This window comes from Drosophila melanogaster, chromosome 3L (assembly GCF_000001215.4).
Source record: "Drosophila melanogaster chromosome 3L".
Taxonomy (NCBI): Eukaryota; Metazoa; Arthropoda; class Insecta; order Diptera; family Drosophilidae; genus Drosophila; species Drosophila melanogaster.
In genome coordinates this window covers 11,036,164-11,051,866 of record NT_037436.4, presented here as the reverse complement: position 1 = coordinate 11,051,866, position 15,703 = coordinate 11,036,164, and the positions used below count along the sequence as shown (strand labels likewise).

At 40.6% G+C, this 15,703-nt stretch overlaps 1 protein-coding gene and 1 long non-coding RNA gene across 8 annotated transcripts; one reads left to right on the top strand and one right to left on the bottom strand.

The window, feature by feature from the left end:
- The first annotated feature begins 495 nt into the window (after positions 1–495).
- On the top strand, positions 496–15,509 carry CG43693 (uncharacterized protein). 7 transcript variants are annotated; one of them, NM_001274765.1, is made up of 7 exons: positions 496–605; positions 11,200–11,445; positions 11,799–11,869; positions 12,103–12,249; positions 13,433–14,245; positions 14,312–14,471; positions 14,623–15,509. In NM_001274765.1, the coding sequence occupies exons 1-7, from the start codon at positions 588–590 to the stop codon at positions 14,884–14,886; spliced, it is 1,719 nt and encodes a 572-aa protein (NP_001261694.1). In that variant the 5' UTR covers positions 496–587; the 3' UTR covers positions 14,887–15,509. The 7 variants fall into 7 exon arrangements, with proteins under 7 accessions (NP_001261694.1, NP_996041.1, NP_001261693.1 ...); NM_168431.3 differs by lacking the exons at positions 496–605; positions 11,200–11,445 and adding exons at positions 5,227–5,373; positions 5,516–5,689; NM_206319.3 differs by lacking the exon at positions 11,200–11,445.
- On the bottom strand, positions 959–1,459 carry lncRNA:CR45119 (long non-coding RNA:CR45119). The gene is made up of 2 exons (NR_124869.1): positions 1,208–1,459; positions 959–1,128 (listed from the first exon to the last, which is right to left on the bottom strand). It is a non-coding gene; the product is annotated as a long non-coding RNA:CR45119 (long non-coding RNA).
- Positions 15,510–15,703: the final 194 nt, after the last annotated feature.

Here is a 15,703-nt window from a genome sequence, read left to right as displayed (position 1 = left end):
CCATCACCATCACATCGCATCGCATCACAATTCTATTTCCCTGTTGAACCGATGTCACCCTCGAATGGGTCAGGTGGTCGACTGCCCTTTGGCCTCGCCAATTTCCCCGACTTTTACTTTCAGATTGGAAGCATAGCTGTTGATTTTGCCCACCCATATATCACGGTTCGCAGCGGCGTGTAAATTTGTGGCAGCTCAATTGAAAAATTGCTTTGTTATTCTCAATTTGCGGCTCTAAACAGTTTTAGGCACTATGCGTTGGCTTAATCACGAAGAATTGCGCACCAAAGAGCGAATCCCCATATAATCCCATTTGGGACACCTCTCTGCGCCACTGATGAGTGCTGATTTATTATTATTATTATTATATTGGGGTTGGCTTTAGCTCGGCTCAGCTCGTTTGCCCCGTTGAAGGAAGTTCGAATTGAGGGTGACACAGTTTCCAGTGCTGCGTGAAAAGAGCTTACCATGTGATAATCCGTGGATGCGATCGATTCAGTTGGTCCCGACTTGGCCAGGGTGAAAGGTTCGTCGTGGTGGTGCAAGGTGCAAGGTCTGCCGGTTTCATCGACAAATCCGCAACTGCCATGTCGACGCCAGAGAACGTAAGTGTGGCTTTAAGTTTCAAATAGCTTTAGGCCATATATCTTCAACATGGCCTTAAATAAAATATCTTCAAGATCAATTATATAAAATATGAAGAGAAAAATACAGAAATTCGTGATGTTTACTTCTTCCTTGTAATTTATTATTAAACTGATAGATGTATAAACCCCATAAAATAAATTCGACTTATGAGTAGTATCTTCATTAAACTATTTCTTAAATTTATTCAAAAATATAATCTAGCACACTAGATAAACAAGAATGCGTCTGCTCACGGTTCCGGTATAAGCCGCATTAAGTGCCCAAAAAATAAGCACTAAGCTTTTAGCCACGATATCAGCCGAAAAGCGTTAACGCAATAGAACTCCCCCTTTATGCTGTTGGGTTTATCTGGCCGATAACAGCGATCCAAGTACTTCGTGTGCACTGGCCTACAAGATCGCTGACATCTTTATCGGCCGACATATGTCGTCTGTCTCCGGTTTTCACGTTGATTCTCACGTTCTGGTGTCTGGGCCGCAGCTATGGAATTGCAATAAAAAATGAGAGTCTAAACATAGTTGTTACTCCACCCACCAACCCCTGAACCCCTGAACCCCACCTCTTAGCCCGCACTGTTCAAGCGAGCAACTGACTCAATGCTAATGCTCATGCTTAACCAGTGCCATTGCCAAGTGCGATTGTTTCACGGGGAGATCGGTGCAGATCGGCGGGGCTGTTGCGAGCAAGTTCCGAGAGCTTTGGGATCGAGATAGAGCCTCCGACTGTCCGACTGTTAACTTTTGTTTCAAATCGAATGTCTGGCCAGATTCGCGCTTTTATTCTGTGTCCGCCAATCGCTCTACAAACAACTCCGTTGCCGTACGCGGCGTATACTCGATTTTAATTGTACTCAATTCCGTTTTTCCGTTTTTTATTGAAACAATGACGTTAGCCGTGATTAGCGGATCGGGCACAGCCTGTGATACTGTAAGTGCCTCGTTAGCGTTATATATCCGAGAGTGTTTCCAAACTGATTACCCAATTGGCGCAATCGATTCGGATTTAGATTATTATGGAATTCGGTTACGGTCATTCAAAATGTTCTTTCGAAATCGAGTGCTAAACGTGGATAAGTCAGAAATCAATTGTTGCTGCTTAAGTGGAAAAGTCATGGCCATTGGTTATATGTAGGAAAATAAGCTGCACAGTTGATTTATCTTATTTATGCCAACTAAATCAAATTATTATTAGCTTAGAAAATTCGATTTTATATTAACAAAATCTAATTAAACTTTAAACTCTACCACTTCAAAATGTTATGGAGCTCAAGAGAATACTCGATTAATTGTTAGCTTTCAAAGCTATTCCTATTCATTTCTTTTTGTAGAATAATAATAATCAATCATATTTTCATTGATATCATTCTCCGATTAGTGTCGATTAAAACCAAATTCGCTTGCGAATGTGCTTGTAAATCACAGATAAATCTCAGATAGATGATAAATCATAGGAAATCAGGATATCACTTGAAGTTCAGTGGTTCGCTGGTTGAATGGTAGAATAAGAGACGAAATGGGTTTTTTATTTGCAGCACTGCCACCGTATATCACTTGAGATTGCAATTAGATGGGTGTAAACAAGGCGGTTGATATTGGGGCAGCCTTATCGGATGGGTGGGTGCTCCCCTGTTTGCTTTCGGATTTCGCTTGGAACATAGTAGTTTAGGCCGTCATTAAGTGAATGTTACCTAAGAGTGACTGGTCTATGGAGCGGATCAGCGCAGAATGATAGAATCGACATTGGCAGCAAGTGTAATTAGACATAAGTGCTCATTAGTTAAGCGCGTGGAGATAGCCGACTGTCTGCCACATTGTTATACATTGGCTATACACTTTCCCAGTTCGGCGCTCATTGAATAAGTAGTAAGCTTCGTGGATTTGTGATAAAAAGGCGGGATCTATGAATCACTAAGAGGGTGATTCTAACGCGCCCTGTATTTATAGAAATATCTAAAATTGTTCGAGCTACTTATTGGCTTTATCAGGCAATTGGCTATTTTTGCATGGCCCAATCAGGCGGGGAATACATGGATTTTTAATTAAATTAACATGCTAGCACTTTTAGTCGGAAGCGGGTCCTCACATCTTTCTATCTGCAGACTGGAGTTAATAAATAATAACGTCATTGAGCGCACAGGTGTATGTATACTTTGGACCCTGTCCCTGGGATTTTTCAATCTTTTTTGCGGATACACCTATCCAGATAGGAAAGTCTTATCCATTCCGCACTGTCTGTTGCTTTCTTGGTAGCTCGCAATTAGTCAAGACAATTAGTTTGAAGTCTGAAACTAAGTGCGTTGGTTGTGCTGCATATGATTGATTAGTGCCTAAAATCAAGGAACTTTATATCCTCAAGAGGTGAGCGCTTGAATATGTAATATGTGTGAAATACAAAGTGCTGTGAGAATTGTGCCAGCGATGCATCTTCATCAACTGTTGCTGAAATTAATGGATCGACAGCGAGTCGAGCTTCAAAGTCAACAACCTGAGCTTGTTCGCAATATAAACTGACTTAATTGGGGGTTTTTTGCCGCAAGTGTTTTTTTTTCGTGAATGGACCAAGGATGTACGCATTGTGAGTGATGAGCTGTGTGTTTGTGCTTTGTATATATGGAGTATGTGTGTGCTTTGCATATCAATTGAAGAAGTGCGCTGCTTAGGTAATACCCAATTTTTTCATCGCGTTCCGCTTTCGAATGAGCTTGCATTTTGCTTGCGTTTTTATAGTGTATTCATTTCAAGTAATTATGACCAAAATACCTTTGTCTTGCCTGAAACCCGTTTGGCAATCCAATTTCAGGGTGCGTTTTGGGTTTTGCATATGCAAATTGCTTAAATAACACGCCCGACAACGGTTACAGATTCAGATTGGCTTAAATTAGCGCTCAAGTACGACTTGATTCTGAAATTTGTCGAGAAAGCTGCACTTGTTATTTATATGTTTTTCTATAAGTTAAGTAGCTAAATCCGTGGTGATCGGCAGCAGAGGTCGCACAAATTAAGGTGTGCTTTTTTTCGCGCAAAAAACGAGCTAAGATTTGAGCTAATTTCAGTTTGTTTAAGGGGGCGTATGAGCAATGTCAGCAGCAGGAGAAGCACGTGTGCGCCATCTGCTGTGTGGCTGAGGAGCAAACCGGTTTCGCAAGCAGACGAAAGGTGGCGCTGCTTTTTTTATACGTCCTAAAAGTAGGCAATAATTTTCGCCCAAACAATACTCCTGTCAGTTACAATTTGAATAAAACCAAAATAATTCCTTAAGAAATATGCCATGGCTTTCTAATTGGAATACCTCAATTGACACATGAATAAATTACAACTCAATTATGTTTCGCATCAAGGTGCAAGGCCACTGCTCGCCTTGAGCCCAAATCCAAGGTAGACTCAATCGAATCCGCCGCCAGATACAATTTCGCCCAGAACTCGGTCAAGTTTGAGTGAATTCGACAAGCGATTCAAACAATTGCAGAAATATTGCAAAATTTTCCACGACCATAATTCGCAAGGAATTCAACCGCTTTGAACTGGTTTCCGTTCGACTGGAGCAACCGTAGACGAGAAGCACATATCAAACATGCAGTTGGCGCACGTTTCGAGTTACCATAAATAAATGCGACGCAGAAATCAAATTGATTTTAATTTCAGCAAATGACTGATCCACACTTCTTTCTGACTGATTCTTGAGCCCTTGGCACTTATTTTTGGCAATCAATTTCGGGATCCAATAAATAATTTATCGAGACTCTCGTGGGGGTCGCACGTTTCAATTGGCGGCCAATTGAGGCAGTCCAAATGGAATTGTCACATGTGCACTATATCTGCACAATATCGCCAATTAATTAGCTATTTCAGTTTTCCCGTCCATCGGCAATCTGCAATCTTATCTGCATAGGAAAACTGATTAACCAGATTGCAGCGCTGAAAAATATACTCCCTTTTTATCGCCATATGCATTTTTTGCATATAAATTACAAAAAAAAATCTCACAAATAAATGGTTTAGAATTAAAGAATAGATAATTCAAAAAGTTCAGTTATAGTAGCTGAGCTTTCTGGTTACCAATTATTTAAACATTGATAAGCATATCATTTTCCCAATAAAAATCGCTTCAGTTCTGAAATGAGTCATTAAATTCAAAGCTATGCCGTTTTCCCTACGCGGTTTTATCATAGAATTAGTAAGCGTTATCGTTTGCAACATGTAATGTATGTTTGTGCCTTATATGTCGGCGCCTAATAACTCGACCGGAACTGATTCTGTAGCCGACCTGTGCGCCATAAAATCCCCAGCCAGATTTCCCTTTTCTGTCCTCAAGGAAAACTGCAAAGTGGAGATATGACAGTGAAATCGGCGGAGGTAGGGGAGGGGGGGGGGGTTGTAAATTTCGATTCAAATCGACAGCGGTAGCGTTATAACGGAAAATGCCCGTTGACAAGCGCTCTCTCTCTCTCTCTCTCTCTCTTTTCCCGAGCTCTTTCCCTCTCTCCCACTCCCTAACTCTCTCTCTCTTTCACTCAGCGTACTTCGGGAAAATCGGTCTGGGAATCGGGGGTATTACTCGTCGCTATAGCGCTAAGGTTTGGCATTCTTGTTCTGTTTGTCAAACCGTGCGGTTGATTGTCGGAACTTTTGAATTCCGGAAAATATAGTATTGATCGAATTCGAAGCTAGTAGAAATCTGCGATTTGTTTACCAGTTGCGGTCACGGTCTCTCTCGCAAGTTGCATTAGTAATATTGCATTTTCTATTCTCAAACTCAAATTCAAACTTAAACTCAAATCCAAATCCAACTCCAATACCACACTTTTGAGACGTGTCCCGATCATTGCTATTAAATCTGTCATTCAATTCTGTTTTGTATCTGTAACAAGTGCTTGGAAGCCAGCCTCGATTTTCGAGCGTTGCTCTCGTTTCGCGCCCAAGGATCTTAACACCCAACGGCCCCATCCTGCATCCGCAGAGATATCGGCTAATTAAGGATTATCATCAATATGAGTTTCCATAAGAGCGACTCGCGGACGCCGCTGGCGCCCACCGAGTACACTGTAAGTAATTCTTCTGATTAAATCGATTAGATGGGGGATTATCATCTGAAATTACCTCAAATGGGTTAAATTGATTTGTAAACTTTTGTTCTTTTCCTCTAATTTATCCATCATTCTTTGCAATTCTTAATTCAAGAGTCCTTTTTGATTATTAAAGATATAAATAGTTGTGTATCTATGTTTGCATTTTGAGGGTTCAGGACGCATAAGTTTAGCATAATAGAATGTTCTGGAAAGTTGAAGAGAAGGTCCTTTGTTATCCTGCCCGTTGCTTTGTTAGACCTGTAGACAGGACTTTAAGTTCTACCAAACTTAGCTATCTAAATGATCTCAAAAGTATAAATAATAATATGAATTGTAAATTTTCCACTTCCTGTCTTTAAGCGCGTTAAGCATTAAAATCCCCTATGCGAAATCACTTAGATTCTTGCGTATTTAGATTTTCGCATATTATCGGTAGACTATGAAACTTTCCGTTGATTAATTTGGCATAAAGGCTTTTTATCACGGACATGTGATGTGACACCTTTTCTCCCGCATTTGGCTCGAAAGTCCCGGGACTTAACCCACTAATGCCTTGTTTATTTATTGATCGATGGCCGCTTGCCGCGCTTTACATTTGCTTTCGTTTGAATGATTGTTTATGCAAATTTTGTGGGCTAATGTTTTGTTTGGATTGATAACAAACTAAAGTCTAATTTCGGGGATGATTTCGGTGCTTCCTTTTCTCTTTTCCATTTTCCTTTTTGGCCGCTTGCTCATTTATCGCTTTGCTGTTGCTGTTGTTATGAGTAACAGGCCAAACAGTTTTCCACCCGCTTTTCCTCACAGTTTGTTGTTGTTGTTGTTGTTCCTTCGGTTGCTGCCTATTTTCAGGGCACCCAGTGGAATTTTCCACTCGCCGCCGAGCTGCACTTTTATGTGTGCCGGGACTTGGGCATAATATTTCTTAACAATGGACATAGTGGAGTGGAGTGTAGGGCATTCGGACGACCGGTTATGACTGGAACACACATACTACCTACCTACTACTGTGTCAGCGAATTTGGAGTTCGGGGTTTCGAGTCGATGGAATATTTCTTTTTTTTCGGCTGCTGCGCAAGCGCCAATGTTGAACAAAAAATCGTACTGCGCGGAATCCGCTGATTTGACACTTTGGGTTTTGGCACCGATTCGAGCTGTGGGTTTTTGGTTTCGCACTCGGTAACTTTCCACTGCAATGTGTGGGGGAAACTTCTGTAGCCACAACCGTACATTCTATATACTATATAGCATAGCTCGCTCCGTGTCACCCCACTTGCATTTGGAGGCAGACTGCACTTGAAACTCGAAACGAAACTTGAACATTTAAGCTAATAACAATCGCTGGGCTTTGTTCCGAAAATCGGCAACCGATTCGTCTGATCCGATTTCGATACGAACACCTACGGGCTATTTGGATCGATCGGTAATATTGCCGATCCAACTGGATTGGCGTTCGAATCAATTGAAACTATGAAACTATGGAACTATGTGGAACTTTCAAGAAGAACATTTCGTAATGAATGATAATTATAGATTTCAAGCTCTAATGCAATGTTAAGTTAAGTTGGCATCTAAAAGTCGTTGCTTATAAGTGGGTTTTATAAAAGAAATTCATTATAATCAAATATATGGTTGGCTTAGAAGTGAAATTAGATAATATGTTTCATAAATTTGCGGTAATTTATATTGTAAGCTAGGCTTAAATGTCAAAAACCTATATTTTAGTTGCATATAAAAGTCATTCTTCATATGTGCGTTGTAGGCTTAAAGTCGCATAGCAAATTCAATTTGTATCTTTTACTTTAATGGGTCATTTAATTTATTACTATTCCTAATTTGCTACATCTTTACAAATAAAATCTTTCTCTGTATACTTTGCATACTTTTTTAAGTGCCTTAGTTAATTTTATCTTATTTATTTATTTATCGGTCAGTCAAAAACGTGCAATCAATCTTCTGATTGTATTTGCAAATTGGAAATGTCATGAAACGCAAGTCATTTAATTCACCAGTGATAATTGTATCCCTATCGCGATCATGGGACTGATCGACCTAACTTAGGGCACTCGTGATTCGTTGAGATCCGTGCAGCATGACCCATATATACCATTTCTTATCGGCAAATGTCGGAAATTGCAGGCGCCATAGTTGCAATTCACCAATTTCGCAGGAAATGTGGGGAAACAAATAGATCTGACGACATTTTCAGGGGAACTGAACCCTCGGCCACGTGAATTCCCCGCGATGTCAAACTCAGCGCTTATATTCACGCAGTTTTGCATACCACAAACTGCATACTGCACAATGCATTTTTTTTGTCTGTTCGTGCTTCACATTTTGCTAACAAATATACACAAAAATTTTCCACTGCAATTTGTTGTCGTTTGCCATTTTCAGTTTCGTTTTATTGCTTTTGCCGTTTCGGTTTCTGTTTCGGTTGTATTCTCTATATTTTCCACATCCACTTTTTTTTTTCACTTTTCGCTTACATAAGTTCAATGGCACGCCAGGTTGGGGCAGCGCATTTGGAGTTCGTTGGGTCTACGGCTACATTCGATATTATATCCCTACCAAACTACTATTGACAGTTTTAATTAGGAAAGCACACGAAATGCCTGTGCGCCTCAGAATGCGGCATTTTTTCTTTGCTCAGTTGCACAGGTAGAAAAAAAAGGGTTATTAGAGGGGGTTTAATGTGCAAATGCCACAGGTTGTCATGTCCGGAAGAAGGCGTCACCCTAGCCAGATTAGTCACCCAATCTCGGCGAATTTGCTGTAAGTGCTACTGAGATTCTTGGCCAGATAAGAAGAAGCCTAATTAATAGGCTTCCCAACCATATCGTTATCGGCTGGGAGAAGCGTGGAAATCGGGAAATACCTGCCGTAAATTAAACGCTTTTTTTTTTTGCTGAATGACAGTGAGTGATGCAGTTGAGGTATTTTTTTTTTTGAAATTTTTTTTTTTTTTAGCATACAAACTATTCAGGTGACACAAGTGTTTTGCGCAGTTCCAGAAATCACTATTATCTATTATTAAATAAGCCAAACATTCATGATTGCATTATTTGTCTGTGGCTAATTGGAAGTGATAACTATTTCGTGTTGGGCGGCAATGCAAAGCAGCGAATCGATTTGTTGGTATTTATTTGCTGGCATTATCTTTCTGCGCGCGAAACTATAGTTGTGGGTGTGGCATTTATGGGCGTCTAATAAGGTGAATTTTATAAATAATTATAATTATTTATTTATTTGACATTGAATAAAAAAGGTATTTTAGACAGCATAAAAAGAATATGACTGATTTTAAGATCATTAATACAGTTTATATGAGAAAATGTGCTAATAGAAATTTTGGCTAGCAAGTCTTCTGCTTTGCCCTGTGCTCTTATCAATCGCTCATTATCAATTCAGCGCCCCTTATTTCTGCGCCCATTCGTCACACACTTTGCAATGTTAACTACACTTGACTCCATTTTGCTGAACTTGAGTCGATGCAGTGACACGTGTCGTGCTTCTGGGGCGGCTCCTCCTCCTCCTTTTATGAGCACCACCCCCTAAAAAAATGACACATTCCCAACTATTTTTGCTTTTTTTTTTACCATCATCACGTTTCTGTTTATTTTTGCTGCAGTTTGCTAAACTCACGATATTAGAATGCAATAAAAAAGTGCAACGCAATAAGCAAATTTGGTCCACTATCAATGCAGTCAAAAAATAGATCTAGTAACTTAAACTAGTTCATATTAAAGAATTGGTGGGTGTTCTTTTTCGTGGAAACATAGTTTTTAAACCATTAATTTAAAATTTTTCATTTTATTGAGCATTTATTAATTTATTATATTTGTTTGACTATTTTTATCAGTGAAAAACATGGATAACTTTGATATTCAAAGATTTAATAACCCAAATTATAAATTTGAACAAAAAGTTAATTTTAAGTTAATTTTTTATTCATTGCATATAAAAATCATTTTAGCAGATTTAAGACTTTAAGATATATTTAAATTCCAAATTGTCACCTGTAAATCAACTTTTTTGCTGTCTGTACTAAGATAAATTGAACATTAACTTAAAATACAATGTAAGCAATTGACTGATTGACTAACTAACTGACTGAATGGCGCTTTGTCGCAATTAGTTGGCACTGCAGCTGTCTAATTATTTTGCTATCTATTTCAAGTTCGAACTTTCCGTATGCCAAACACCGCGTTTTTGTTTGCCTTTGCATTTGCGCACTCGATTTTCAGCGAATAATAAATATATGGGTTCAATGTTTTTCGAAGCGGAAAAAGGCTGCATGTACAAAATTCTTAGCAAATCGGTCTCTTAAAATTTGTTTGGCCAAATTTAAGTCTCGACGGGCGGTAATCAATCAAGCATGAATGAGCGCAGTAAAGTCCCAAAATGTTTTGAATATTCAAGTTTTGTGGTTAAAGTCTGGTGGTATTTATGCTTTATTTGAGTTCCTCTTAAATGAGAAAATTAAAAATGAATTAAAAATATACTTAAAACATTTTATTGAATAAGCATTATAAAAAGAAAGTTAAATTAAGTTATTGTAGAGTTGTTTTAATAAAAACAATAGTTTATTTTTTACGAAATTTCTTTACATTCTGCAACATTACTTACATGCATTTTACATTACTTGCATTATATTTGACACTAAGCATTTTGATCTTCAGTCACTATGTTACCCGATTTCTGTTAACCGTTGTCATGTTATCATTCTTCTGTTAGCAGTCTGCTAGTTAACAGCAAGAGCCTAAGCTTCCACTGATATCCCCTAGGTGGCGCCATTAGCAAATTTGAATTGAAAAATTTAAAATAAGTAAAAAACGTTTGTCAAATCGCGTTTTCTATTAAGCGGACAATTAAGCAAGTGCTTTGTTTTGTGCTCATTTTTTGTGCCTTTTAGCACGTATTTGTTGCACAAATTCCCAGTTTCCTCATTAGTCTCAACGCTGCCCAGCGATCGTTTAATTTTGAAAGCGTTGAAAAACAATTTATTCAAAAATACTCTCTCACCCTCGACCCGATGAATTTCCACGATTTTTCGCACTGCGGTCACGTGTGGAAGAGAGGTATTTAATTTTGCTGTGACGTCATGCGGCGACTGCACCCAAAAACTAAAGAAAAATAATGCAAATTGTGAACTTGGTGGCTGTCTGGGAATTAGTCGAATGTATGATCCCACTCAAGAGCATTTATAGAGAGAATCCGCTGAAAGGTGGGTGGCTAGTTGGGTTGGTTGGTTGGGTTTTGCTGTTTTTGACGGTGGTGTGGCGGTGGGGCGGTGTTTTGTTTGTCGCCGTCATTGCATCGCTGGCTGGCCGCCTTGATTCAGTTGCTTGTCGCCATTTGCACGAGTCACGCGCTGAGATTTCTCCCGAGACTCGTATACACACACACACACAGTGACGCCCACCGTCCACCGTCCAACTGGAACAGAACGTCCATCCTCCAGCCTGACCTTGGAAGACCTCAAGCTGAACGCCCCCGCTGGAAAGCCGCCGCTGCCGCCGCGTCGCGAGCAGCTGACGGAGAAGGGACAGAGTTTAAGCCTCTCCAGCTTTGGTGGCTCCGCAGGCAACATTTCCGGTTCCGGTCGGAAGCAGCATCTTTCGGGCGCTGCCCTAGCACGCCATAAGCTGAAGATGTCCTTGAAACGTGGCGGACCGCCACCGGTGGCCACCAGCGGATCCGGCGTCATGACCACCTCGTTAGACCAGCAGGTGGCAAAGTCAACGAACCGTGCTAAATCAGCCAAAGCCTAAATATCGCGCATACGCCACCTGTTACAATCTGATTCCGTAGTTAAAGCAATAGATTATCTATTTCGTTTGTGTCATAAAACTGCATTGAACTTGTTCATTGATCTTGTTTTTGCGTATTTTTTTTGCTTTCCGCTTTTGGGCCACAATTCATTGGTTCCTCCTTTTTGCGCACTGCAGCTGCGAAGAGCTTTTACATAACTTTAGCTGCTGTTCGAAAATCGCAGCTCGCTCTCTATGAATTTTCTATACGCTTTTCACGATCCGTACTCATTTTTGGCTTTTCCTTCTGGCCGCTTTTCCTCTCGTTGCAGAAAATCCCGACGGTCACTGCGGGCTACGGAGAAAACGAGAAGCCCAAAGGCGGCAAAGGCGGGCAATCCAAGTGAGTATCACCTCCTATTTCCGACTCTTACGAGAGTAGATACCATAGAGATCGAGATTCTACGGCCGGGACGAATCGATTCATTCGTCTGGTCGATGCCACAGCCATCGGCCACGTTGTCTTTGAATTCGATTTCGATTGCGTTGCGGCTATAGAAACTCGATCGCGATGTACAAGAACATCGACAATGAGTCCTCCACGACCATGTTTGAAATGTACTCCTCCTCGGATAGGTTCATACGTTCGGACATGGCCGACGTACCCGTGCAGCAGGCGGCAGGATCGACGCTTCCGTTGGTAATCTCTCGGAAAAAAGGCGACGACTCCGAGGATGGCAACTACAATCCGTTCGAGCACCGCAAGGTGGAGCATCCGACATCGTAAGTACTCTGTGTAAAAGTCGATTTAAATTAAAAGGGGATTTGTAATTTATAAAGATATATAGGGGAAAATTCAAGACTTTCAAACCAATCTGTCCGTTAAATATTCTTGCAATTGTTGAAAATGTTACTTAAATTTTTAACAGAGTTTAAGAGGTTTAATTTAATATGTGAGCAAGAAACATACTTTGTTGCTAAACGATTTTGTTGATATTTTATAGAAAATAGTGTTCTATTTCTTTAGTTCTGCTGGCACCTAAAATAAATGCTGTAATATCATGCCTTACTTAGTATTTAAAACCTTAACGTACACAACTTTTGTTGGCACCCCCGTTAAGCAGCTGATCCAAGTCGTTAAATGCTCAATGACTAATTCCCTTAATTATAAACCACCATTCGCGTCATTGACCTTTAACCGATCTAATGACTTTGACTTAGCATCGATCTAAAGCGAAAAGAACGGAAATGCAATTGTATTGACATTGGCCTTGGACATTTTTGGCAAACTACTTTTTCCAAACTAAAAATAAGTAAAATCGCAGATGAAAATCTCGAGCGAACGAGCTAATAAAACGAAAGCGCCGACAAATGTTTTGCTCGACTCGTTTAGCAAGTGGAATGAGGAATCCACCCAGCCTTCCACCCTCCGATTTTTCATCTGATAGAGAAAAACGCATCCGCTAGGCCTTGCATTTTGCAATTGCGTGAAATGAAAATGCCGAGAACTGTGAACTGCAATAGCTCACTAGAATAATTATTAACCGAAATATACCAAAATATTCGGTGCTATATACTTTAAAGTATACAGATGAGTGATTAATAGGATAACTACGTCATTGACGTGCTTTGCGGGAAAGTCCCTCATTTCCAACACAATGAGATCTGCAGCAGGGCATCACGCCATCATGCATCCAATAATTTAATTGAAATAGTTTTTTTGGCAACGAAAAAGTGATCTATATTTATTTCAGTATGATGATTTTAAGAGCATTTACTTTTTGTATCTACCTATTTCACTAACTGTCTAGCTAGTAAATATATTGAAACTATTATTAAATTAAATTATAAGAATGATACCTATATGTATACATATATTTAGTATGAATGGAAAGTTGTTTTTCTATATTTGGCTTAGTACGGAAGTTTTGAAAGAACATAAACTAATTAAACACAATTTTTTCAGGGATCTCGAGACATTTGTACACTTGCTAAAGGGATCGCTTGGCTCCGGAATATTGGCCATGCCAATGGCCTTCTCCCACGCTGGATTGTGGTTCGGTTTGGTGGCCACCTTCGCGGTGGGCACCTTGTGCACCTACTGCGTCCACATTCTGGTCAAGTGCGCCCACATCCTGTGCCGACGTCGTAAAATCCCGATGATGGGATTCGCCGATGTGGCGGAACAGGCTTTCCTCGACGGACCACCTGCCCTGAATCGCTGGTCACGCTTCATCCGGTTCATGGTCAATACGTTTCTGGTTATCGATTTGCTGGGCTGCTGCTGCATCTATCTGGTTTTCGTGGCCACCAATGTGGAGCAGGTCGTGCGGGTGTATATGGAAACGGAGCTGAGCATTAGAGTTTGGATCATGATCGTGACGGCACCGCTAATCTTTATGTGCCTGGTACGCAACCTGAAGTTCCTCACGCCCTTCTCGATGATAGCCAACATCCTGATGTTCGTGGGCATCGTGATCACCTTCATCTATATGTTCTCCGATATTCCTGCACCCGTGGAACGTCCTGGAATTGTGAGTGTAACCGAATGGCCATTGTTCTTCGGCACCGTGATCTTTGCTCTGGAGGGCATCGGTGTAGTTATGTCCCTGGAGAACGACATGAAGAACCCCAGCCACTTCATCGGTTGCCCATCTGTCCTGAACTTCGGCATGGGTCTGGTGATTGCCCTCTACACTCTGGTTGGATTCTTTGGCTTCCTGAAGTACGGCCCGGAAACCCAGGCCAGCATTACGCTGAATCTGCCCCTGGAGGATAAGTAGGTTTTTTACTATTCCTTATAAGAAGATCGAAGGTATTTACTTCTCTCTATTTTGTTTTCCAGGTTGGCCCAATCCGTCAAGTTGATGATTGCCATCGCCATCTTCTTCACCTTCACCCTGCAGTTCTACGTGCCCGTCACGATTTTGTGGAAGGGTCTGGAGCACAAGATCCGGCCGGAGAAGCAGAACATCAGTGAATACGGACTTCGTGTCTTTCTGGTGGTAAGTTGATCGAGTAACTCCTTAACTTTTCACTTTCTCAGTAGATTTGAATGAATTTGAATCGACTAACTCCTTTGAAAATTCTATTAACCCTGATATCATCTCAAGTTAAGCGAACTCATTTCTAATAGAAAACCCTTTTCCTTTCCAGCTTCTGTGCGGCGGAATCGCAGTGGCTCTGCCCAACTTGGGACCTTTCATCTCGCTAATTGGAGCGGTGTGCCTGAGTACGCTGGGCATGATCGTTCCGGCGACCATTGAGCTGGCCGTGTATCATGAGGATCCCGGATACGGGCGCTTCAATTGGCGGCTGTGGAAGAACTCCGGACTGATACTGTTCGGCGTGGTGGGTTTCGTGGCCGGAACCTATGTCAGCATCATCGAATTCCACGCCGAATTCAGCAGCGGTCACTGAGAGATACTGCTAATCTAATTTAACGTAGTCTTTAATGAAACTCTTCTAAGCACAGGGATGTCTAAGTTAAGTTTTTAACTAATTTTAGGGCTAACCAAAGTTTTCTAGGACTCCGAAACCTCCCGCCTCGCCCCCTGGTTATCCTATCCCGCCCCATCCTTTCCAACTCGATCCGCCACGATCCCTGATATATATATATATATATATCTATATATATGTATCCACATCCATAACCCCCATAGGGGGGTATCAGCAATCAAACAACAAAAGTATTTCGATTTAGTCGGTGCCACGCCCTCAAGGAGTTGCGGCGGTGCGAAGGGGGCGTGGCATTAAGGTTACTTAGAGAATTCTTGTAGAAGTGATTTTGTATCGTAGTGATTTTGACAACAACTTAGTCGTAATTAGTTCCTACTCGAACTAAGCTAAAACAGACGGACGCAGCTGAAGTTTGTTTTCGTTCTTCAATTATTTTGTTTTATCATTGATTTACTCTGTACATTATCGACGCCCTAATTCAATAATCATGACATATTACCAATTACACAAATAACCGCTGTCACCTTTAAAGGGGCAGCAAAAAAATGGCATTAAAAAAAATAATAAAACTTTTTGAAACAACCAATATTGAATACTTACTTACCTTAGTGGGTTATCTTTTGCAATGCAACATTTAAATGGGTGGGCATATTTTGCAATATTTCATCAAGGTCATTTATGATAAGTTTGCGATATAACGAAATTGTAAGAAAAGGTTGCATACTTTTGGGCACATATTGATTTGCTTATTGGACCTCTCAATAAACAATCACAATGC

What these genes read in the sequence shown, in the direction of transcription:
- CG43693 (NM_001274765.1), top strand. An exon ending in CCACCTCGTTAGACCAGCAG is followed by an intron (nt 11,446 to 11,798) that starts GTGGCAAAGTCA and finishes CTCTCGTTGCAG; the next exon opens with AAAATCCCGACGGTCACTGC. An exon ending in AAGGTGGAGCATCCGACATC is followed by an intron (nt 12,250 to 13,432) that starts GTAAGTACTCTG and finishes CAATTTTTTCAG; the next exon opens with GGATCTCGAGACATTTGTAC.